At 36.2% G+C, this 25121-nt stretch overlaps 1 protein-coding gene across 1 annotated transcript in view; it reads left to right on the forward strand.

The window, feature by feature from the left end:
* Window positions 1-25121, forward strand: part of LOC120531259 (contactin-associated protein-like 5) — a 558381-nt gene that overhangs the window by 323560 nt on the left and 209700 nt on the right. The window contains exon 4 of the mRNA XM_039756505.1: window positions 17583-17730. Coding sequence (XP_039612439.1) covers window positions 17583-17730 — 148 coding nt within the window. The remainder of the gene's footprint in view (window positions 1-17582; window positions 17731-25121) is intronic.

Here is a 25121-nt window from a genome sequence, read left to right on the forward strand (position 1 = left end):
AGACCTTTGACCATTTGTATTCTAATTCAGTATCATATCCTCTTTTCTTTATATTACCAATTACAATTTTGCTATTTATATGAGCTTTCTAAGCAACTTTCACAGAAGAACAAAAGCTTCTTCCATCATTCCAGGATTAAAAGACTGGCACATCCCAAGGGAATAAATAAAATGGACTGAAAATGAAGAGGTGCATGGGGCAAAAAAGTGAATAGGGAAAAGTCGATAATGTAATTCAGAGAGCTCCAAGTAAAATCGCTAGAAACAAAAGGTGAAAGAGGTAGTCAAGAAGTCAAAGCTATAGCTGTTCACACCAGTATTTTTTTAAATTTTCCCTCTTGCATGAAAGAAAACCTATATTTTAAATAGTTCTTCGCAAACTGAAATTCAGTGGGCTAAACCCTGTCATCTTTATACAATCAGCATGTCAATGCCATGAATAACACAACGAGCAGTACATGATTAGCAACTGAATCTGAATGAACAGTAAATAATACAGGGATGTCCTTGAAAGCACAATAACCTCAATAAAAAACAAACTAATTAAAAAAATGTGAAAAAATGCAAACTAATAACAATATCAAAATATTCATAGGTAAACTCTGACACTTTAACTCTACTATTTACTTTGTATTAATCAATTCATATTTATTTGTATAGCATGCATTATTACACGGTACTTTACAGAGCAATACAAATAAACAGAGTGAGCAGTACAATACAAAGGCAGCAAAAACAATGGAAAGACCATACTATTTTTGTCTGGGTGAAGTTTACAGAAACTTGATCAGGAATCAAAAATTTTATAGTTCAAAATAAATTTTCCATAAGTAATTGGACTACTCAGAAAACTTAAATTTCACAACCAACCATTCCATTTTAAAACCCACATATTCCAACACAGGGCTACAGCTAAGAAGGATTTTTTCTCATTTCACCTGGAACCAAACCTAAATGGCATCCCACTGCCATGCAGTGTCTATACACTCCCAACAACACGTATTCATAAAGGGGCAGTGCTGTTGTCAAGACCGAGTCCAAATAATAGCAAGACTAAAGTATCCAGCCTTGCCCAGGTATATTTTTAGAATGGGTTACAGAAAGAAACCAAATGTTTATGTGTTTAAATGTTGACCCTGTTGTTATTGCTAGCTGTCTCGTCTGTTATCCACACTGCCTCTTTTTCAAAATCTCTTGTGAATCGACAATTTATTCTTTTTTGTTCTTTTTGGGTTTGATTGGATTCCAGAACTGAGGTAACTCCTTGCTTGGGTTGTAACAATTAATGCTGTCATGTCTGACTCATCCTCTTAGTTTAAGGTGGATCATTTGTTTTGCTTAAATTATGAAGAGAAGATGACAAAGCACGAATGAAACAACAACCCTTTGACTCCCCTTAGTGTTGTGCTGCAATTCCACCCTTGATCATGCCTCACTCAGTATCTCCCTACAAAAGCACATAATACTCCTTTTTATATTTCCGTAGATAGAAGCAGCATGCAGATTTTACCTGGGAAAGTAGTGTTAAACCTCTGGTCATTTTGTCTGCCAGACTGGCTTAGTCTGTTCGAATATTTCACTTGCTCTGGACCAACTGGTGTGCAAACTGCAGCACACAAGGAAAAACAAAAACACTGGGACCACCAGGATTAAAATTTTGGGCTTCAAAGTAGCCTGTCTTGTCCATATGGTCCTAAGTGCAACTATACAAAATCTGGTCTGGATGGGTCAAAGGGTGTAAGATTGTAAAGGTAACATATAGATAGACAGACATTCTATTTTTATATACTGTATTTATGTTTGTGTACCACACGCATATTTTTTCCCGAAAACTTGCATTAGAAAATCAGGTGCACGTCATACACAAGGAAATGTAATTCTGTAATGTTTACTTCTTCTGCTTGGGCTCACTCGCTCGCGCTCTCTCTCTCTCTGGCTCGCGCTCTCTCTCGCTCAAAACAATGTAGGATCAAATTATGCCATATTATTATTTAATGTGTGTCTTTTCACTTACACTTGACACTCCCTGAAAAACATAATAATAGCTCACATCCTCATGAAGGCTGCTATGCTACACTGAAGTAAAAGTGGGATTAAGCTAAACTGAAATGCCATTTTCATAGACTACTCAACATCACATTTAATTCTAACACACTACACAGAGTCACATCATCTTTCTAGTAACATTATAATGCTGGTAATTAACAACAAATAGGCTATAAAGATAAACCTTACCAATGTTAGCATATTAAGCATTACAACTCACTTAAAATGTTCAAATTGCATAAACTTAATTTTTAAAAGAATTTAGTATGGTATCTGCTACATAACAATTCTTCTAATTAATTTAGTTTCTACTGTCTAATATATTTCTTTTTTAGGTAATGTGCATTTATACATTTCTGTCATAAAATAGTAATCCTGAATTCTTCAGCATCCATTACAATGCTACACAAGTTCATGGTTGTACTTGGGAAATATAAGATGTTATTTGTTCAGATTGTTGTGTATGTTTTAGTCATTTGATTTTCATTTTCAAACAAAATATTGAATCATAGAAAAACACTGTCGTTTGTCCTTTTTTCTGGTCTGAATTAGAATACAGATTATGGACGAAGAGTTGCAACTTTTTTGTTCTCTTAACATACAAACTAAAAATAATGGAACTGTAACTAGTAGGGGTGGCTTCACTGACACCCAAATCCCAGACACAGCAATGTCTTGTGTTCAAATAGATGATCTTTATTGATTACCAATACTTTTCCAAAATGAACACAGCCACATACATAAAATTAGAAGATACGTTGATTCTTTAATCTCCTTTCGCCCTCTTGGTGAGTGCTGCCTGCTGCTTCCCAACTCTGATTCCTCAAGGTGAGTAGATGTGCCACTTTTTAGCAGAAACCAGGAATGATTCTTGTACTATGGTGTGTCCATGAACATCTCCTGGGGCCTCATGCATAAGCGGTGTGTATGCACAGAAAAGTTGCGTAAGAACATTTCCACGTTCAAATCACGATGTATAAAGCTTACACTTGGCGTAAAGCCACGTACTTTTCCACGGTACCTCATACCCTGTCGTACACAAGTTCTCCACTCAGTTTTGCAGACTGGCAGCGCCCAGCGTCAAAGCAGTGCTACTGTTCCTGTGTGGTTACGCTTTATTTCTTAGAACCACATTCATGCCGTGGCTTTATAAATGCACTGAAACTAACCGTATATTGTTTATTAATGTAATGCATCTGATTGTAATTAACTTATAACAATATAATGGTCCAGGGAATGACCATAGTATGCCAAATACCGTATCTGCTTTAGCGTTGTTACTCTCACTGCACCTTTTTTTCTTCTTTCAGCTGCTCCCGTTAAGGGCTGCCACAGCGGATCATCTTTTTCCATATTACTCTCACTGCACCACTCGGAGTATTTATATCATTGTATCTGAGTGGGGAATCACAGCAGCAGCTGAATGGAAAGAGAATTATCGGTATACAGTATCAAGCACACCCAGCCTCAGCCACGGCAAAACGTTTCAAAGCCTTTCCTGTACGAACCTAGTGGTTCAGAAACAGTTTCATCCCAAGAACTTTAAACAGTCAATCAGTCCATTACGTTCTCCTTGTAGAACTGTTTGTACTTATATAAGTACAACTACCCACTGTAAACTTGCACTACAGTTATAATATTGCACAATCTGCGCCACTTTATAAAGTGTTTATTTACATATGATGATGATATCATTTTTAAGATGAAATGCAGCAAAATATGTTGAATATATTATATAGATAAACTTTTACTGTATTTAAATAATTTGTATTGTTAATAATTAAATATGTGATTGATCCTACCTTGTGCTGTATTCTTTCTGGGGCTGATTTGACACTGGAAGGGTAGATGGATAGAATAATTAAACATGTACTACAAAGATATTTCAATATTCCTTAAAAGTTTTGAAGAATCGTCGTTGTAAGTTTACATATGGCTTAACGGCTATTACAGAGCTGATTGTGTGGCGATTGGGTATTTGGAGAATGAAAAGTAAGCACGGGAAATGGAGGTTAATACATTTGAAAGAGACAGTACTGCTACAATAATTTCATCAAAGGTTGTGCACTGTCACGCACCGTATTCCCCTGTTTAATAGCATACTTTAACTCCTATCATCATGAAAAAGATATCACGTATACATCTCAGTATTTTAATTATTCAGAGAGATGTAATATCACAAATGTAAAGAATTCTGTGTCCAGTCGGAGAATGAGAAAGTGGAAGCACGTAGTGATTCTCACACATAGGCACATAGAAGATCAAATACAAAACAAAGCATTTAACGTGCTACTTTAATTACAATGTGATTTGAGAAACTGGTTAATTAAACGATTTCAAGATTAAGTTTATGATGTTCTACTTTAATGACAAAATAAACTACATAATTAAAGTGGAAATTTCGAGATTGAAGTTGACATTTCGTGCTTTTTTCCTACTGTGTGCCTTTTTTTTCCTCTGTACCCTAATATGCTTTCATATGACACTCAGTCGGTGGGCTACAACTCGCCTTTTCACGGCGACTTTGATATGTGACAACTTCTTTTTTATTTTGGGCACTTTGCGGCTATGTCAGGTGATCAGCTTCCTTTTGTTGTTTATACCACTGTTTAAACCAACAAATAGTACGTTTTTCTTTGCCTTCACTTGGTATTCGCTGAAATTCTTCCATTTTCCATCTTGTTTTTCCCATTGTCTTTTCACAGAAGGCTGAGCTTAAGGGCTATTTATATTGATTTGCATATTCAAAGAGGCGTAATTCTGGGAGGAGTTGGGGCGGGACAGAAGGCACGTGCACTAGTGTTACTTTTCACACTGACCGGGATTCCTGCATCTAGATTTTTCTGTACGTAAGCACATTTCGGCTTTTGTGCTTACGTCATGTTATAGTGCGAATTCTACGCACAGCATTATGCATGAGGCCCCTGGTCATGCGAGAACCAGTGCCCCCCTCCACCCAAAACAGTGCCCTCTAATGGCACCCATGGACACCAACAAGACTGCACTTCTGGACTACAGCTCCAATTCATGCCTGTGGTTATCCAAACTGGGATGACTCAAGAGGACCACCGGCCATCTGTCATGAGAGGGATGGAACTGATTCTGGCCTCCGGCTTCTGCTGGTCCGTCTATTATATCCTTTTGGCTGGGTAAGAAATTGTTCTCTTGTCCATCTGGGATGCATGTCTCTCTTCCAAGACACTTACAGAACATTAAACTTGATATTTTTCCACTGTTCCATCATAACATTTACAAATGCCAATCTGCAGTCTTTTCTGTGCAAGCCGCGTCTGTGCAGTCTTTCCACATTGCCTCCTTGGGTTTTCTTTTGGTATTCAAGATTCCTTAAACATTCCATATACATACATGTTAAGATAGTCAGTAATTCTGAGTTGTTCTGTTATGGGTGCGGACATGAGTGTGCCATGTTAAATACAGGTGACCTGGGCAATGTTTTCTGAATTTTCTTTTTGACCCTTCTTAATTGGTCCAAAAATTCTAAAATATGATAAGGAGCATAACAAACGTCTTCTTCTGAAAAATGTCATTTTCTTATAAAGAAAATGATATGAAAGTCTTTCTTTAGTTTTATTATTTCCAAAAATAATTACTGAACAGTAACAGAAGTAATTTTACAGAGAAACATGAAGAAATACCAGATTCTGTTTGCCTTCTTGGTGTATTGTTTAAAATATTTCCACTGTTCTGTTTCTTTGAAATTTAAATTTTTTTATATTTTTTTATTCTCCCTGTTTTCTTTCAAATGTATGATATCACATTTCACTGTGAGGTAACTCAGGTTGCTGGAAGTATCCTTCCATTGCACTGGGGCTGTGAACCTTTTGTGAATTTGTACCTTCATAAGCAGTATGTTATGTTAGGATTGATAGCAGGCCAAAATCCCACCTGAACTTTATAATTTTAGAACATTACAACAATTTTGACAAGGATAGGCCTTTGAGCCCCACAAACACGCCAATCATATTCTCCCAGGTTTTCTAAAATAACATTGAGTCAATATTTGAAGGTCTCTCAACTCCTACTTGACCATCCTATTCACCTAAATTATCCAAAATAACATCGAGTCAAGATTTCAAGGCCCCTAAAGCCCTACTCATATTTATTCCAAGTGTCTGAGGTTCTTTGGGCGAAGAAAAACTTTTTAATATTTATGTGAAATTATCCCTTAGAAAGTTTTCAACTGTGGCCTCATGTTATTGTTGAAGAATTTATTTTAAAGTAACAGCAGGGTGTAGTAAATTGAGTGAGGGTTTTCTTTTTCAATTGTCTAACCCAAGGATACCAAATAAATGTAGGAAATTGTCTATGATGTAAGATATAATTTCTTAATTGGTATTAGTCAATCAATTAATTTGTTTTGACTTTGGCAATGACAACAATTAATTAAACAGTTTACTTTCTTTGCTTAACTCTTCAGGTGGAGTTTCTGGCCATTAGATTTATATCTTAAGCACACTTGTTTAAAAATAAAAAACAGAAAAATGCAATTTATTGATTAACACAAGGATTACAGAAATATGATGAGATATGATAATTTCAAATATATCAACATATTTACACGAAGCAAACAAACGAGACAAAAATATAACACAGAAGGCTGTTTACTGGCTATTTAGAGTTCTAATGTATCTTGACAGTTCTAAATGAAGTTTATCTAAACAGTTTTACGATACTAAGTCTTTAAGAATGATGTCCAATGAATTGAGGAGTTGAGTGATGTTGTTCCAGATACAAGTAGAGAACTCCTCTTGCATTGTAGTGTACTCTCAGTTTTTGCTAAATGGTCCTTGGTCTATAGTGTGGTGTGATAGGCTCTCTGCTGTGTCCTCTGTACTTCATAGGGAAAAGTATTACTATTTCTGGCAAATTCTTGATGTAATGGCTGCTTTTCAGTCTTCTCAGACTGGGCTTAGTCACAGGTACAGAGCTTGGCCTATCAGGGTGGCTGTTAGAGCTAGTTCAGGGCACCCAGCTCCAAAGAGCTATGGAAAGTAGCTTCAACACCAAAGAAATTTTGTGAGCTTTTCGGTCAGCAGATAGTTGTGGCTTCTCACACCGAAGAGAATGGTTTGTAAGCTTTCAGCTCCCCCAAAGAGAATAGAAGATATGAATGCAGTTAGTTTTGAAGGATGGTGCAATCCCTGGTGATTGGATGAATGCCCTATTAAAGTCCAATGCCTGCTTATAGGTACCTTATTTTGTCGTTCACATCCAGCCAGAGTTCAGTTAGAGCAGGGGTGCCCACACCTTTTCAGCTTGCAAGCTACTTTTAAAATGACCAGTTCAAAATGATCTACCTACATTAAAAAAAAAAAAAAAAAAGTATATATATTATTTGACTCGGAAGTATATCCGAGTCACATGGACAAGGGGAATGACATGCTTCCGGGGTGAAGAAAAAGAATTTTTATCTGACCCGGAAGTGTTCCTAGTCACGTGAACAGAGAGGGCGAAACACTTTCAGGTTGAGGACTATAAAGGACTGTGGGAAATCCCCAGACGTTGAGCTGAGCAGGGTGGAAGGATGGCAACGCGTCTGGGTGTGGAGGATTATTGTTAATTAGTGATTTGTATTGTGATTTATGAATATAGTGGGGAGGAGAATACTTTTTGTACTGTGCTTTATTAATAAAGTCTGAATCACAATCTGATTGTATGGGTGGTTATCTACCAGGTAACGCGTGTGATTGGTCTGCAAATCAGCAGATCATAGAAAGAAGCAGAAGCAGATCATAGAATGTTACATAGTTAACTGTCAAATAATGCAAAGAGTACACGAAACACGTGTTTCGCCCTATTTTGGGCTCATCAGGCGTACACACTCCACTGCACCCCTCATCAGGAATCGATCCTCAGATGTCAGGCAAACGCACTTCGATTGTGACATTGTGAGAAAAAAAAATCCTCTTCCAATTCCACATCCAGCCCATATCCTCCCTAAACAATTTTTTTTTAAATCCCTTCTTTAGTCGATATAAATTGGAAGGCTAACTAGATCACAGCTGGAGTTTTGCAGTAGCTTGCGCATTTGATCGTGCGTGTGGGATGACCAGTGTGTGAGAAGAAGAGAGATCTCAGACTGGCTTGTAAGCAGGCCCGCTGCCGGGGGGGGACAAACGGAACTCTGGTCCGGGGCCCTAACGGAAGGGGGACCCTTCACGCTTGATTTTTTTTATGCTGATGTTGTAGATATCTATACTAATAAAAGGCAAAGCCCTCACTCACTCACTCACTGACTCATCACTAATTCTCCAACTTCCCGTGTGGGTGGAAGGCTGAAATTTGGCAGGTTCATTCCTTACAGCTTCCTTACAAAAGTTGGGCAGGTTTTATATCGAAATTCTACGCGTAATGGTCATAACTGGAAGCTGTTTTTCTCCATTTACTGTAATGGAGATGAGCTTGAACGCCGTGGGGGCGGAGTTTCGTGTGACATCATCACGCCTTCACGTAATCACGCAGTACATAGAAAACCAGGAAGACCTCCAAAAAGCGTTGAAGAAAACATGCATTATATAATTGAGAAGGCAGCGAAACAATAAGAAGCGAGCGAAGTGACATATACAACCATGTTCATGACTTCTGCTACTTCGGAAACAAAGCACGATGTAAACCTACACTTTAAATTAAGTTCATAGACAGGCTGCGCTGGCGTTTGTAATTTAGTGCCTGCCCATATAAGGCCGTCCGTCAGCGCAATCCAATAGCAAACTCCACTAAATATTCACGGGTGAAGGACTGTGCTTATGCAGAGGAAGATGAGATGGTCAGGGTGGTGTTTGGTACAAACTCAGCGAAACTGCGAGAGAAAGTTTTAAGTGCCAGGACTAAGGTAACATTAAATACAGCCATGGACATAGCACGAGATGGCACCAGCACAGCTGGGAACCTTCGATGCATGTACACCGAAGGCTCACGTGAACTGACGCAGTGCACAGATAAAAGCAACAGTTCCAAAGAGCTGAACAAAACCGAATTACACAATTGAAAAGGCAGCAAAAATATGAAGCGCCTGATACATACAAGCATATTCATAAATCCAGCTACTGCGGAAACAAAGCACACGGTGGAAAAAGTCAATGACCCGCTAAAGGAAGACAGTGTAAAAAAAACCCGTGCATGCAGTGTGTCAGGTCTCAGATAAAGAAGAAGACGAGCTGTTTATTGATGCAGTAAGAAACGAATCGATGAATGAAACCTGTCATCTTTACAACGATTGACAAACACGGAATGTAACTTGAACACAACACATCCTACAAATACGAACCTGATTGAAAGAAATAATGATAATCAAATCCTTGATGACAGCAACACTCAGTAACACTCACAAAACAAATACTGTATATTGACAGTCATGTTACGTTATTTTTAAAATGTTCCCTTTTCTTTTTCTAGCTTTTTAACACACTACTTCTCTATGCGATACACGGGTATATATATATATGTATATATATATCCCATCTACATACTCGAATAATGGATGCTTTATTCGCCATCAATGATTGTTTTGGTAAAGCCATACTCAGTGTATTCATTAGATGAACGGTAAAAAGTAAGAGCGAGGGAGGATGACTTATTGAGGCATGCAGGCTGTAGTGCGTCAACTCTATCTGAATTGCGATCACATTTAAAAAATATATATTTTCAAGTTCTATTTAGTCCATATGTGTCAAACTCAAGGGCGCGGGCCACATCCGCCCGGCGTAATTATATCCGCCCGAGATCATTTTATATACTGTATTATTGTTATTAATGCCCGGTATATGAAGCGCTGGTAACACAATAAACTACAGATCCCATAATGCAGCGCTTCAGCTGCCTTGCGAACACTTACCGCGTTAATCAAGTCTAGCTTATGATGCTGCAAGTTATTGCGGCTAGCTCACACGATGCTGAAGAGAAAAGTTGATTCTGAAAATAGAGCCTTTAAAAACCGATGGGAGGCTGAGTATATGTTTACTGAACCCGTGTGTCTCATTTGTGGAGCTAATGTGGCTGTAATTACAGAATTTAATCTAAGACGGCACTATGACACAAAACATCAGGGTAACCTGAAAGACCTGAATGCAATGCAGAAGATACAGAAAGCAGAAGAATTAAATAAGAATCTGACACTTCAGCGGACGCTTTACCCGTGCACAATCACAAAGTGATTTCAAGTGAAGCTGCTTTTATGGGAGACACAAATGCACCAGTGCAACTTGCCCCACTTTCCCTGTTGCCAAGTAATGTTAAACCAAGTCGTCACTACGGTGTTCCCAAATACGCACTTTGCTGATAAACTGAGTGCACTGAGTTTGCACGGCGCTTTGGTGACTTTGAAGAACAAAAAAAGTCCGTCTACATGCGCTCAAACCTTGTGCATGTTTGGTAGCACATATCTGTGTGAGAAGCTCTTCTCAGTGATAAAGACTAACAAAACAGCATACAGGAGTCGCCTCACTGATGAGCACCTGCAATCCATCCTGAGAATCTCCACAACACAGAACCTCACACCAAACAGAAACGAACTTGTTGCCAAAAAGATGCCAGGCGTCCAGCTCTAAAATGACATATGAGCAAAGACAACTGAATGATTTGATTTGTTATTGCTGAAAGGAACACATTTTATTTATATTTCCAGGTTTTGTTATGCAGCATGTTCATATTTGAATTTGTATAATTTTGACAGGATATATTTTTATGGAGAGCAAAATCTTTTGGGATATTTAAAATCTAAGTTTATTTTTTATATAAAATTACATAAGAGTAAAGAAATTTGAATGTTTGTTCTTTTAACGTTTACTGTATTTCTAACTTGTATAATTTAGACAGGATATATTTTTATGGAGAGCAAAATATTATAAGTTGTTTAAGGTTTGAGTTGATTTATTCACGAATAATATTCCTGTCTGTTTTTACCATTCCTACCAAAGATATTTCTGTCGACTAAATAAAAATTCCTTCTATTTAAAATTTAAATAGAACTTGAACAAATACGATAGTTCATAATATCCACGCAGACTTGCACGTAAGAGCGGGAGTTATCCGTTTTAACAAGCAGCGTATTGCACTGATACGAAATAGCTGTGTGTGTATATATGTGTGTGTATGTGTGTATGTATATGTATATATGTAGATATGTATGTATATGTGTGTGTGTGTATATATATGTGTATATGTATAGATATGTATATATATATGTTTGTGTGTGTGTGTAAATATATATGACAGCAATACTCGTCACTCACAACAGTGACAAAACAATTACATTGACAATCATGTTACGTTATTTTCAAAATGTTTCCTTTTCTTTTCATTGCTTCTTTAACACACTACTTCTCCGCTGCGAAGCGCGGGTATTTTGCTATATATATATATTCAGACAATTATTCAAATTACGTGTAATAGAAAAGTTAAATCATTTAGCTTACAACAATACAAGTGAGTGTTTTAATAGCCGCATGCTCCACGCAAGTAGATATCGTGCTCATGTCGTGTGAAGCACGCTTGTCAAAGGGGGCCAGCAGCGGCCTGCTTCTCAAAGACATAGGAGAGCCGATGCCGACGTCCTTGAGCTTGACGTTGAGTAGTATGTTTGTCGTACAGGGTACATGGATAATGCATTGACTTCGCCACTGTAATTGAATACTTCCGTTTCACACACACAGGCGCTGTTCTGTCTCAGACAACAGTGATATTGTTGTGCACTATCGTGGATGTTGACGTGTATGGTGTAGCAGAAGTCCGTCTCAGTTTGATAATTCATTCGCTTGGGTGTTTATTGTTGCTTTTAAAGCAGTGACGGGTGTGCGTTGGTTTTGTGTGTATCACTAAAGATTCTGGATCACCTGAATTTTTTGAAAACTTTGAAGTTTGATACAGCAAGTTACCATACTGATTGTAGACCATGTAGATAACCCTAACTGTTAGTATATATTAAAATGTTCAGATGTTACTCCTATTCATTGCATTGGTATAATTGTACCACTACACGTTAGATAATACATAGGCCTATCTCATTAATGTATTGTTTCAATTCTGCTATGAGCTTCCATTAGCACTGGCTTTCCTTCTCACAATCAAACTTTGATGTACAAGAAGTCTTGACTCATCAAGTATGGTATTCATAAATGCAGCACTGTCGCTGTTGGATAAACTACATTTCGATCATTTTGTATACGTATTTGAAGGTTTTGGCATGTGGGGACCCGGGGTAAGGCAGAGTTTTCTGGGGCCCAAATATTTCTGGCAGCGGGCCTGCTGTATGTCAATCAAGTGGCAAATGGCATAGGGAGGATATATGATAAACTAACGATTAAAAAAATTTTTTTTTGAATGCAACGCGATCTACCTGCACTACCTTTGCGATCTACCAGTCGATCACGATCAACGCATTGGGCACCCCTGAGTTAGAGGCTACAAACCTAAAATGAAGGTCCATGAAGGATTTTAAAGGAGATTCTGCAAGACTGACTTTTACTGAGAGTAGTTCTCTTCATTAAAATTCACAATGTCTCTTTGATGCCAATCTATTTTATGTTTTTGATTTTGGTTTTAACAACTTCAGAGCTCTGCCACTTGTTTCTTTGGTATAGTTTCAGATAATATCCTAGCAACAGGGTGCCTTTTGAAACTGAAACTTAGTCTAGGCAAAAAATCATTTATCTAATTAGCATAAACACTGTGAACAACAGAGTTCAGAAATATGTATGTGAGATGAAACAAACTTTTCTGATAGCCTTACATTGCTGTCTGCAAACTGCTGTCTTATTGACTCTTCTTCCATCTGTTAAACCTCTCCCACTTCTCAAGTGGCTGAGCATTCTGAAAATAGATCATCTGCTTGTTTCACATATAATAGATATCAAGGTTTCCTTCCTAAAGATATAAGTGAAAGAAAATCTTGGGAATACACTTCATTAATACTGAAAAGCACTATTTACTCTTTTCCATCACCTTGTTAGGGCTGTGACCAGAGTCATTTTCACCTCTCATTTTCTTCAGTAATTATTGTTGGCAGATCTGGCCTTCAGGGAGGTGTTACCAAGTGTCATTATTTATTCTATGTATTCCCCTCGAGATTAGTACTTTCAGTAGGGATTCTTGTAGTCCTGTTCATCCAGTTTAGCACCAGCTTCACACATCCCATGAGGTAGGTTGTTTTTAGATGGCAGAATTTGATGGCTAGTTCAGTTGAGGATGAATATGAGTATTTTTGCTAGTGACATCCAAAAGCACTATTATTGGAGCCAGGAATTTTAAATGTTTCTCATTTTTGGTGTTCACCTTTCCCTCTTCAGTGCTTAAAAAAATGAAAGATCAAATAGATGGTATTACTTCACAAGGAAACGAGAAACATAAAAATCATGAACATGTTTTTGTATTACACTATTTACATGTTTATCTTTTCACTCAACCATATGCAAGGCTTCTTCATGTTTTGTGCCGACTACTACCAGGATATAACAACAACAACATTTATTTATATAGCACATTTTCATACAAACAGTAGCTCAAAGTGCTTTACATAATAAAGAATAGAAAAACACACACTAAGAAAACAAAAAGACACACTAAAAGACACACTAAGAAAACAAAATAAGTCAACATTAATTAACATAGAATAAGAGTAAGGTCCAATGGCCAGGGGGACAGAAAAAAACTCCAGACAGCTGGAGAAAAAAATAAAATCTGTAGGGATTCCAGACCATTAGACTGCCCAGTCCCCTCTGGGCATTCTACTTAACATAAATGAAACAGTCCTCTTTGGATTTAGGGTTCACACGGAAAGACTTGATGATGATGGTCATGTAGACTTCTGCCTTTTAATCCATCCATCATTGTTGGAGCATCATGAAGCTTTGAGTAGGTGGAGGTGGCGCAAGCCACCACCACAAAGAAACTGGAAAAACAAACAGAAGAGAGAGTAGGGGTCAGTACGGATTTTAGAGCCACCATGAATAGTTATTATGAAGAATTGAACATACAGAGTATCAGGATTAAGTTAAATTAAGTTAAATTGAAGTTATAAAAAGTCCATGTTAAAGTAATATGTTTTCAGCAGTGTTTAAAGTGCTCGCGAATTCCTATTGGCAGGCTATTCCAGATTTTTGTGCATAGCAGCAGAAGGCCGCCTCACCACTTCTTTTAAGCTTTGTTCTTGGAATTCTAAGGAGACACTCATTTGAGGATCTAAGGTTACGATTTGGAATGTAAGGTGTCAGACATTCCGATATATAAGGTGGGACGAGATTATTTAAGGCTTTATAAACCATAAGCAGAATTTTAAAGTCAATCCTGAATGACACAGGTAACCAGTGTAGTGACATTAAAACTGGAGAAATGTGTTCGGATTTTCTTTTCCTAGTTAGGATTCTAGCAGCTGCATTCTGCACTAGTTGCAAACGATTTATGTGTTTTTTGGGTAGTCCCGAGAGGAGTGCGTTACAGTAATCTAGTCGACTGAAAACAAACGCGTGAACTAATTTCTCAGCATCTTTCAAAGATATAAGAGGTCTAACTTTTGCTATGTTTCTTAGGTGAAAAAATCCTGTCCTAGTGATCTGATTAATATGTGATTTAAAATTCAGATTACAGTCAACATTTACCCCTAAGCTTTTTACCTCCGTCTTGACTTTTAATCCTAATGTATCCAGTTTATTTCTAATAGCCTCATTGTATCCATTATTGCGAATCACTAAGATTTCAGTTTTCTCTTTATTTAACTTGAGAAAGTTACTATTCATCCATTCTGAGATACAAGTCAGACATTGTGTTAGTGAATCAAGAGAATTGGGGTCATCAGGTGCTATTGATAAGCACAGTTGTGTGTCATCAGCATAGCTGTGGTAGCTCACGTTGTGCCCCGAGATAATCTGACCTAATGGAAGATGTATGTAGATTGAGAAAAACAGTGGAACTCCAGCATCCCATGGCCCAAAATTGGAGTAAGCAGGGCTGAGAATATTATGTCATAATTGCAAATAATTTAGAAAGGCCATACAAAGAAACAACAGATTGGAAGATAGCAATGGATGTAAAGCAGGAACAAGTCTCTGAAAGAGTGCCAATGCAAAGGTTTTAAAAATTAAATCACTGTCCTGATATGTATAATTGTAATATTGTATTTAAAGATAAGTAAAAATTGAGCTATTGAAAAGAGTGAATAAATTTAAATGTCTAGTATCAGTAGTAGTAGCCCAAGATGGAAAATTAAATGCAGAGATAAGTCATTGAGTGAAATGTGGATGAAACAGTTGGAAGAAGGTATCAGGAGTATTGTGTGAACAAAAAATGAAGCTGAAGGTTGAAGGTAAGGTTTTTAAGACAGTTGTAAGACCAGGAATGATGTATGAAGCTGAGAAATAGACAGTAAATGGAGCACAGGAGAAGTTAGATGTGACAGAAATGAAAAGTTTAAGATGAATGTGTGGAGTTACAAAAATGACAGAAGAAGAAATCAGAGACAATCATAAGTGCAAGAAAGGTGGGAGTAATATCTAAGAAAGTACAGGAAATTAGGTTTAAATGGTGATGAGGAGAGACCATGCATATGTGGGCAAAAGAGTGATGGGAATGAAAGTACAGTGGAAGAGAAACCAAGGAAAGCCAAAGTGGAGTATATGGGTAAAATAAAAGAAGATTTGAAGGAAAAGGATCTGACCGGGAAGGAGGTACAGGACCGAGCTGTATGGAGAAGGTTGATCAACAACATTGACCCCACTTAGAAGCAGGAACAGACTAAGAGGAAGAAGAAGGACATCCTTAATCACTTTTTACTCTTAGGGGGAACGATACATTATTGTGATTTTTTTTTTTCACTCTTTCAATAATTGGATATCAGGTACTGATAGCTGCTGATGACATTGTGATCTGTAGCAATAGTAGGGAATAGGTTGAGGAAACCCTGGAGAGGTGGAGATATACTGTGGACAGGTGAGGAATGAAGGTCAGTAGGAACAAGACAGAATAATTGTGTGAATGAGAGGGAGGTCAGTGGAATGGTGAGGATGCAGGGAGTAGAGTTGGCGAAGATGGATGAGTTTAAATACTTGGGATCAACAGTACAGAGTAATGGGGATTGTGGAACAGAAGTGAAAAAGAGAGTGCAGGCAGGATGGAATGGGTGGAGAAGAGTGTCAGGAGTAATTTGTGACAGACGGGTATCAGCAAGAGTAAGAGGGAAGGTCTACAGGACAGTAGTGAGACCGATTATGTTATATGGGCTGGAGACGGTGGTACTGACCAGAAAGCAGGAGACAGAGCTGGAGATAGCAGAGTTAAAGATGCTAAGATTTACATTGGATGTGGCAAGGATGGACAGGATTAGAAATGAGTATATTAGAGGGTCAGCTCAGGTTGGAAGGTTGGGAGACTAAGTCAGAGAGGTGAGATTGCGCTGGTTTGGACATGTGCAGAGGAGAGATGCTGAGTATATTGGGAGAAGGATGCTAAGGATAGAGCTGCCAGGGAAGAGGAAAAGAAGAAGACCTAAGCAAAGGTTTATGGATGTGATGAGAGAGGTCATGCAGGTGATGAGTATAACATAACAAGATGCAGAGGACAGAAAGATATGGAAGAAGATGATCCGCTGCAGCAACCACAAAAGGGAGCAGCTGAAAGAAGAAAAAGAAGTGTAAAATACTACAATCATGCATCGCTGCCACAGATGTTTACATGCTGGATAATGTCCACCAGGACTATTTTTGAAGATATGATCATGGTACTTCTCTAAAGAAATATCATAAAGTTAGTAGTTCTCTTGACACAAATTGATCAATATATCCTCCTTCCTATATGCTCACACACCTGACAAAATTAAGCCGACAGTTCTTGAATTTTTTGACACGTCAAAAAGCTATTGTAGAGTCCATAAGGCCCTTGAATTGTGTTGGAACAATTTAAAAACCTTTCAGTAATAATCGTATGACTTTCAATGATTTTCTTGCAGTGCCCTGTGGTGGGCTGGTGCACTGCCCAGGGTTTGTTTCCTGTCTTGCATCCTGTGTTGGCTGGGATTGGCTCCGGCAGACCCCCGTGACCCTGTAGTTAGGATATAGTGGGCTGGATAATGGATGGATGGATGGATTTTCTTGCAACTTTGTGCTGATTTGAAAATCTACTGATGTTGGGCTAAAATTACATGGTATGCATCAATCCTTATACTTCTTGAAGGTGTTCCACCTAGAAGGCCATGCTTTTAGATCCCTGATCGATCCAACCAATCAGAATATTCTAGTGATTTTGTGTGTGTACCATTATTGAAAAATTTTTAACAGGTTAAATATTTTAAAATGTTCTTTACTGAAAAGTTTAAAATATTGAGTGTTTTTATTCCTGCTAAAGGTACTTATATGAAAATGTAAAATTGTGCAGTTAGTTAATATTTAAAAGTATCTTCTCTGTAAAATAAATTGATTTTAGGCCATGTATTGTATTAGCATAATTTTAGTCTTGTACTGTTTTTATGAACATGGGCTTATTTTTACTTGATCTCAATCAATGTTTAACAAGTTTGTTGGTTTTCTTTATAGACTATCCCAGGAAACAGCAATGCAGACAATATTGTACACTATAAGCTGCTGCACACCATCAGGACAAGATTCCTAAGATTTGTGCCCATTGACTGGAATTCTGAGGGGCGAATTGGAATGAGAGTAGAAGTCTACGGCTGCACATACAGTGAGTGTCTTGGAGTGATGGCTTTTGGATATAGAACAAAATGCATTTTTGAATGATGTAAATGCTAATATAAATACTGCTTTTAAATAAGATTATTTAAAAGTGCATTTCTGTTATAAATAAATCTGAGATATCTGAAATAAAAATGCTAGTGACAGAAACCCAGTTTGGGGCAACTTGCAGAATAGGGAAGTGCTAGTTTTCTCACATTTAATCATTTACAGCTTTCTTAGTTTTCTTATGTAATGGTAGCTTTTTATTTAGAATATACTGCTTATAAATGATTCATTGTGGCTGGCACAGATTCATATCTATGAGTGTATGGGAAAAAAAGTAATTTTGGTATATGATGTATGTATGGATTACTGTTCTGTTTCATTGTGCATTGAACTCTCTGATAAAAAAGATTACTCATTTGGTTTTCATTCTCTGAAATGATGTTAAAATGTTCACATAACCTCACTCATTGCCCAAAATAAACTTGGCCTGACAAAATGAATAGATCATAATCCAAAAAACTACATTACTCTGACATCTGGGCTAAAACAATACTTAATATTACATTGATAAGTGAACGATTTCTTATCTTCTGCATAATCAGAAGCCTTTGGCAGCAGTACAGCTTCTGTCTTTGAGCTTGTATCATATTAGCTTTTTGCATTAATAATACATCTTTATTTCTAATAATGTATCTTTACTTGCAAATGTCTTTTAGAACAATAGTATAGTACAGCAACACATAAAGATGTTTTAAGCAGCTGCTAATTAAGAAATAACTGATGATATCTCACTGGTTTTTGCAAAAATGTAAAAATTCTATTTGGGCATTAAGAGGAGAATTGAGAGAGGCTGTATGTCCCTATAAAATTCAAGACACATGTAAGTGTATTTGTTGTCAATCTTAATTGTAAACATAAAAAACATTAAAAAAAACATTTTTAAAAAGTAAATGGAGAAGCACTAGGCAATGTACACAAATCAAACAATTACTTACATATATACATAATGACTACTTCAGTTGATGCTGGGAAGAGAAAAAATGGCTAAGAATTAGCAATGGCTTGGTCATGTTTGTGGAAGCTACACAAATATGACCAAGCCATTAAGATAGAACATAACATTCTATCTTAAATGATGTAAAATACTATGTCCACCGAAAAATAAAAACCTCATTCTACAGACCAAATCCTTGTTCTAAGTAATGCAGTTAATATCCTGGTGTTAACTTTATCGAAAAAGAGCTCCACTATATAATCTTAAGATCAAATGGATTTGTCAGAGGCAGACATTTAAATTTTCAACGATTACTTAAAATAAAAAGCACACTGTTCTTTCATTTAATGACATAAGCAACAAAAAAGTATGATTTGTTAACTCAGATGTAATTTATCTAATATTAGATTTTGGTAGAAGGCCTGATATCATAATTAAGATTGGGAAAAATCAAAATCAGGAAGGGAGCAAATACTTTTTTTACTCTATCTGTCTTCAACTTATTAGGACTGAAACCAATTCAACATTATGAAAGAAAACACAAATCAAAGCAAGATTTTTCTTTTCATAAATGATTTTTTCTTGCTATTGTTTAAGCAATAGTCTATAACAGTGACTTTCCATTGATTAGTCAAAGTCTCTGGAACTAACTGTGCATCTTTCCTTATTGTATTATTTAATCTGGTTGTAACAATACTATGTTGCCTGGCAATGCATCAAATCAATAGCCACAAACTGGTAGCTCTGATTGAAAATGGTAAAAAAATATCAAAGCAACAAGATGTAAAATGAATAATATATAAGAACAAAACAAAAACATTAGCAATTAAGTATTAATGAGCTTCTGACAATAGTTTCACTGAAAAGATTACGAAAGCCAATAAGTAAAAAATTGGATTTAACATAAAAAGGTAAAAACCACACATTCCTGACAAAAAGACAGTAAAAATCTTATATCTTGAATTAATTCTTAATAATACCAACATGGGAATTCTCAGCAGTCCTTTTTCCTCTGCATGTGATATAGTGTATTGCTTCAAATTCAGTTCAGTTCACATCATTTTTGTTTAGTGCTTCACACTGAGTACAGGCTCAGAGTGCTTATACATTTTTGCAGCTATAATGCATTAACAGTAAGATATTAATCCACACAATATTTGTATAGTTAAAAACATACATTATGTTAAACACAGTAAAACAGAAGTAATCTAAATGATTAACAAAGCAATATGTCAATATAATGGTCATTGACAAAGGATGAGAGGAACACAAATACTTCAGCTAACAGTATCCTTATAGAAAATTATAACAACCACAACATTTTATTCTATATTTTCATAAAAAAATGTACTTTATAAGAAGTAAAAAAAATTACAAATAATAAATAACCAAAAAAATAAATGAGGTACAAAAATATTTAATAAATAAAGTAATAAAATAAACAAGTCAGTAATAATAACAGTAGAATAGCAGGTACTGATTATATTGATAAACTCATTTTATAGGTCTCTAATGATTATTTTAATGCTATGGTTAGATGGTCCGGAAAGTAAAAACTCTAGCCAGGTTGATGCTCAAGAAAAAAAACTTGTAGTGGTTCCAGCTCCCACTAGCAATTCTACTAAAAAATAAGTGTACTAAATTAGGTGATTATTGTGCTCATGTACTAAAAGATTGAAAGTTGAAGGGTTCTCATTCCTTCCAACATCACAGGCAGCTGCTGAGTACTTTCATCAAAGACCATAGACGTCATGCTTCTCATGATCTACCCCAATTGGGAAGCCTCTCCAGTCATTGTACAATATCATTATTACATGGTGAAAGGTTAAGAAAAAGCAGAATAAGTGATTTTATAGATTAATCAATACCCTAGTTGTCTAAAATTAATTCTGTAACATGCCTCTTACAGTTACTGCACTTCCTTGCAGACAATAGTGATGTTAGCCTCACTAGTTACAAGAGTCACAGCAAGTCATGAGGATGAACCTGATCTTAATGGTTTATATAACTGGAAAAACTTGAATATTAAAGAATATTCCCAAGACCTACCATTAATTATATCACGTTATTGTAAAAAATTACTTAAAAACCCTATATCATTTAACACTCACTCAAAGGTATGAAAGTAATATTTAAACATTACTGTAATTATGATTATTTCCTCACCTAGTTTTCTGGAAAGTATTATTTACTCATCTATTTATAACATTCTTCTGAAACAAACTTCACGGTCAATGAGAGTAACTATTCTTCAGCATTATTATAAAAAATAATTAATACTAGAGATCTCTGGAGACATTTCATCTCTAAAATAGATGTGTTCATGCTAACATTTTCTACAGTCTGTTTCATATATAATTAAATTATGATCGAAAAATTTCCTAATTAATTAGCACCAGTTATATGAATTCTTTTAATTTACTGCTAAATATTGCCAACATTTTCTTTATAAATATACCCGTTGTAATTTATTTCATATAATAAATGTATTCCCAGCAGTTTCTTTAAATAGCAGCCTGTCTCACATATTACCTTAATATTTCTGTTGCTTCTTTAATTCTTAGTTATATGCTCACAAAGAATAAGTAGAGCATATTATTGTAGACATTAAAGTTAGTTTCTTTGAAGTATCATTTTTCATGTACAGTTAGTCTAACCTGAAGTAGAAGGTCTTTTCAAGTTAACAGTGGCTATGTTATGACATACAATTGCAAAAAAACCCCAAATAAACAACATAAGGCAAGAAGATGGTTTATGGTTTGCTTTAAAAATATGCCAAGGGTTGGAGTTAAAGGTCTCTTCTACATCCTAGCCTGTAAGCTTGAAGATGGAACTTGAGGAGGAACATTCTCACTTACCAGCAAAGGTTTTATATGTAGAGCTGTTTTGTGTGTTAGGTACTTATGGTTTACTATCCCCATACGTATATGTGCCTTTAATAATAAAAAAACAACAAAAATTATTTAACATCTTATAAATGGTGTGAATCTTTGATGCATAAAGCAGGAGTAAAGCATAACCTTTATGCTGGAACTCCTTGAATAAAATCGCTTTCTTTATGACTGTATTGAACGGAGAACCCTATTGTCTCTGGAGAACATGCATATTTCACCTAATGTGAATTGCTGTGAGATAAATTTATTGATAAATAAAAAATACATTTTAAATAAATAAAAATAATTAAAAATGAAATACACCAATACACCTCCTCTGCCATTTGTGGTCTGCTTGTTTAAAATTGTATGCACTCTGCAGGCTGAGAAAGAAAAGAATGTAGCTTTGCCAGAACAGTTTTCACTCCCTGAGACTTAAAAATGATATTACTTTGTATGCTTAGCTTGCCTTCAAGCACTTAAGGTCTGTTAAGTTTAAGAAGCACTGCATTTTATTCCTCAGCATGTTCTTATAACCAAAACGCAATTATTAGCGTAGATGTTTCAATTTTTTATTCTCATAATTAAACAGCCAAAAAACTAAATCTGTTAATCGTGTGTATACCCATAATGCAACGTGCTTACCAAAAAATGGTAATTATGGTCTTAGAATCCAAAAGCTATGATGGAGAAAGCTAACAATAATTTATACTGTACATATAGATTAGTAACATCAACAAATTTTATTTTTTTTTGTCAGGAAATGGTAAGTGAGATTTGTGCCAGTGCGTGGGTTAGTGCTTGTATTACCTATTTATTTTTAAAATACTATGGCAAGGAAAAGTGTCGCCTGAGAGCATTAGATCATTTTTTATAAAACAAATGCAGACTGGTTCTGTTGTTGAAAATTAGTCCTGTACATTAGTAAAACTGTGTTTTCGGAATTTTTCCAACTTACAGTATTTAGGCTAATGTGTATAATTGTACTAAATCTAAATCTGTTTACCACAATGTATTCAGATGAAATAATACAGAGTAAGCAATAGACAGGTTAGAAAAACTATAAAAAAAATTAGGGTTAGGGTTACGGTTTCTTTAATTCTAGCATTGAAAAAAAACCAAAGACATTGCAGACGAGGAAACAGAGATCAATAATCTAAAGCAGTTGGAGTTGAATGAAGCTCACACTTCCCTTTCGAGTGTGTCAAGGGCCAGAGAGGAAGTTCTTTCCTGAATTGGTTGCAATAGCAATATAATATGTATATTGGACAGTAAAGGGAATGTGAGGGATTGGAAAACGAAGGTCAGGACTTTCAGTAAGAAAGAGAACATTCATACAAAATGTGTCTGCACAGCCACAGGATTTTGAAGTTTGAGAAGTCCCTATGCCTTTTCAGGGGCATGATGGTCTTTGTTTTTCTGTGAGAAATATGATTAAACTTTTTGCAATATACAGTAACCATAAAAAATATGGCCCATGGTGTATTGCTGCCCTTGGGTGACCCCTTCAGGTATTACAATGCAAAACACTTAATTCTACTTCACTTCACCATTATTTGTAAGTGCTGTGACAGCAGTGGTTTCTTGACTCTTTAAATAAAAGGTACTTGTCTTGTGCTTTTGTCACATGTATTACACATAAAGAAATGCCAATATTTTTTACACTTAAAGAAATTAGGTGTCACTTTTTCCTTTTACATCTCAAAGAAGTACATTTTAGGCTAATCTGTGTCTCAATTGTTATGCCATTTGTATGTATATGAATGTGCTCTGTAAAGGACTGCCATCCCATCTAGGGTAATCTCCTGCCTTATGCCAGTCTCTGTATGTTTTCTATGTCCATAGAGTGGACTAAAAATTGATAAAATGGATGGACAGATTTTGCAGCTACTATAGATCAGGTAGATACTAACTTTTTACTAGTACAGAATAAATTTGTGTTGTGAGTATGCACCCAGTAGTGGCCACTTTATTAGGCATGCCAATTTAATATTTGGTAAAATCTTGTTTTAACTCCAGAACAGTGTAAATGGTTTGAGACATGTATTTAATTGTTGAAACCACTCTTTAATGACTTTGATTCCTGCTAATTCAATAGTATCCCAAAGTTCCTACCGATTTATTGGCCATATATTAATACTGCAAACCTTGCATTTATCATCACTCTATATGCTCTATTAGATTGAGAACTAAGGACTGGGGAGAACACTGGAGCAAACTGACATCAATAAGAAGCTGTTGAAACCAGCCTGAGATTACACTTTTTTGAGATATGAAGCATCATCATGCTGGAAGAATCAATTTGAAAAAAAGGATAATCTGTGACCAGGAAGGGATGGACATGGTCAACAACAAGGCTTAGCTGTGTTGTGGAATTCAAATGATGCTCAATTGATATTAAGAAGCCTAATATTTGCCAAAAAAACATTACCCACACATATAATACAATACCACCAACATCCTATAACACTGACAACAAGAAAGAGAAACTTTTTTATAATCTTTCCCTTTTTATGGTCACTTGCACATTGCAATTTTTTATTTTTAGTGACTGAAACCCAGTGTGATTATTTTTTTTGCTGCTGTTGTCCTCCCATTTTAAGATCTTGCACTCAGAGATGGCCTTCGGTTCTAAAAAGCTAAGCTAAAGAGTATTTGTGGCATTTCTAGTAGCTTGAATGAGTCTGGTCACTGTTACCCATCTTTTCTCAAGGACAAGTTGTTTTCATCCACAGAAATGCCTCTCACTGGATGCTTCTTGTTTGTAGCCCTATTTTCTGTAGACTGTAAGATCAGAGTGAATGAAAATGCCAGCAACAGAGGTGTTTTCAAACTGCAGGAACCACCATGTCCAGCATCAACCATCAAACCATGATCAAAAACACTTACATCATACATTCTACTTATTCTAATTTTGCATCCAGTAACAACTAAACCTCTTGAAAATGTCTGTATTAAGAATTGGGATGCCATGCTACAATTTTTTGTGTCTGAAACATTTAGCATTCTGCACAATTTTCCTACTGAGTGTTTAAGAAAAGGTCTTTTCAGCATAGTCTCTAACCAGCTTTCCAGCTTCCTTAGAATAAACAACTACTTAGATATCTCAGTCCAGGAAGGTGACATATCATAATTCAGGCTGCGTCAATCATACGAAGATGGTAACCCAGCTCATTATAGCAGTCAGGCAGAATAAAGGTAATCTGTCAGTATTGTGGTTAACCTAGCTAATGCGTATGGTTACATACCACATAATGATGTAGATCTCATGCTAACCAAACATCATGTTCAGAACACAAGGATTCATTGCTGATTACTGCATCATCTTCAGGATGAGAGTCACCTCTGGGGCAGTGGTGTCCGGTTGGCACAAGATAGAGATGATGAATAATGACAGGGTGTACCATCTCTGTAACCATGTTTTTGTTGTTGATGAACATGATTATAAAGGCTTCAGAGACAGATTGTCGGGGGCCCAAGACAAAGTACGCCACACACCATCCTCCCGATAGGACATTCATGGAT

Source organism: Polypterus senegalus, chromosome 6, assembly GCF_016835505.1.
Source record: "Polypterus senegalus isolate Bchr_013 chromosome 6, ASM1683550v1, whole genome shotgun sequence".
Lineage (NCBI taxonomy): Eukaryota > Metazoa > Chordata > Cladistia > Polypteriformes > Polypteridae > Polypterus > Polypterus senegalus.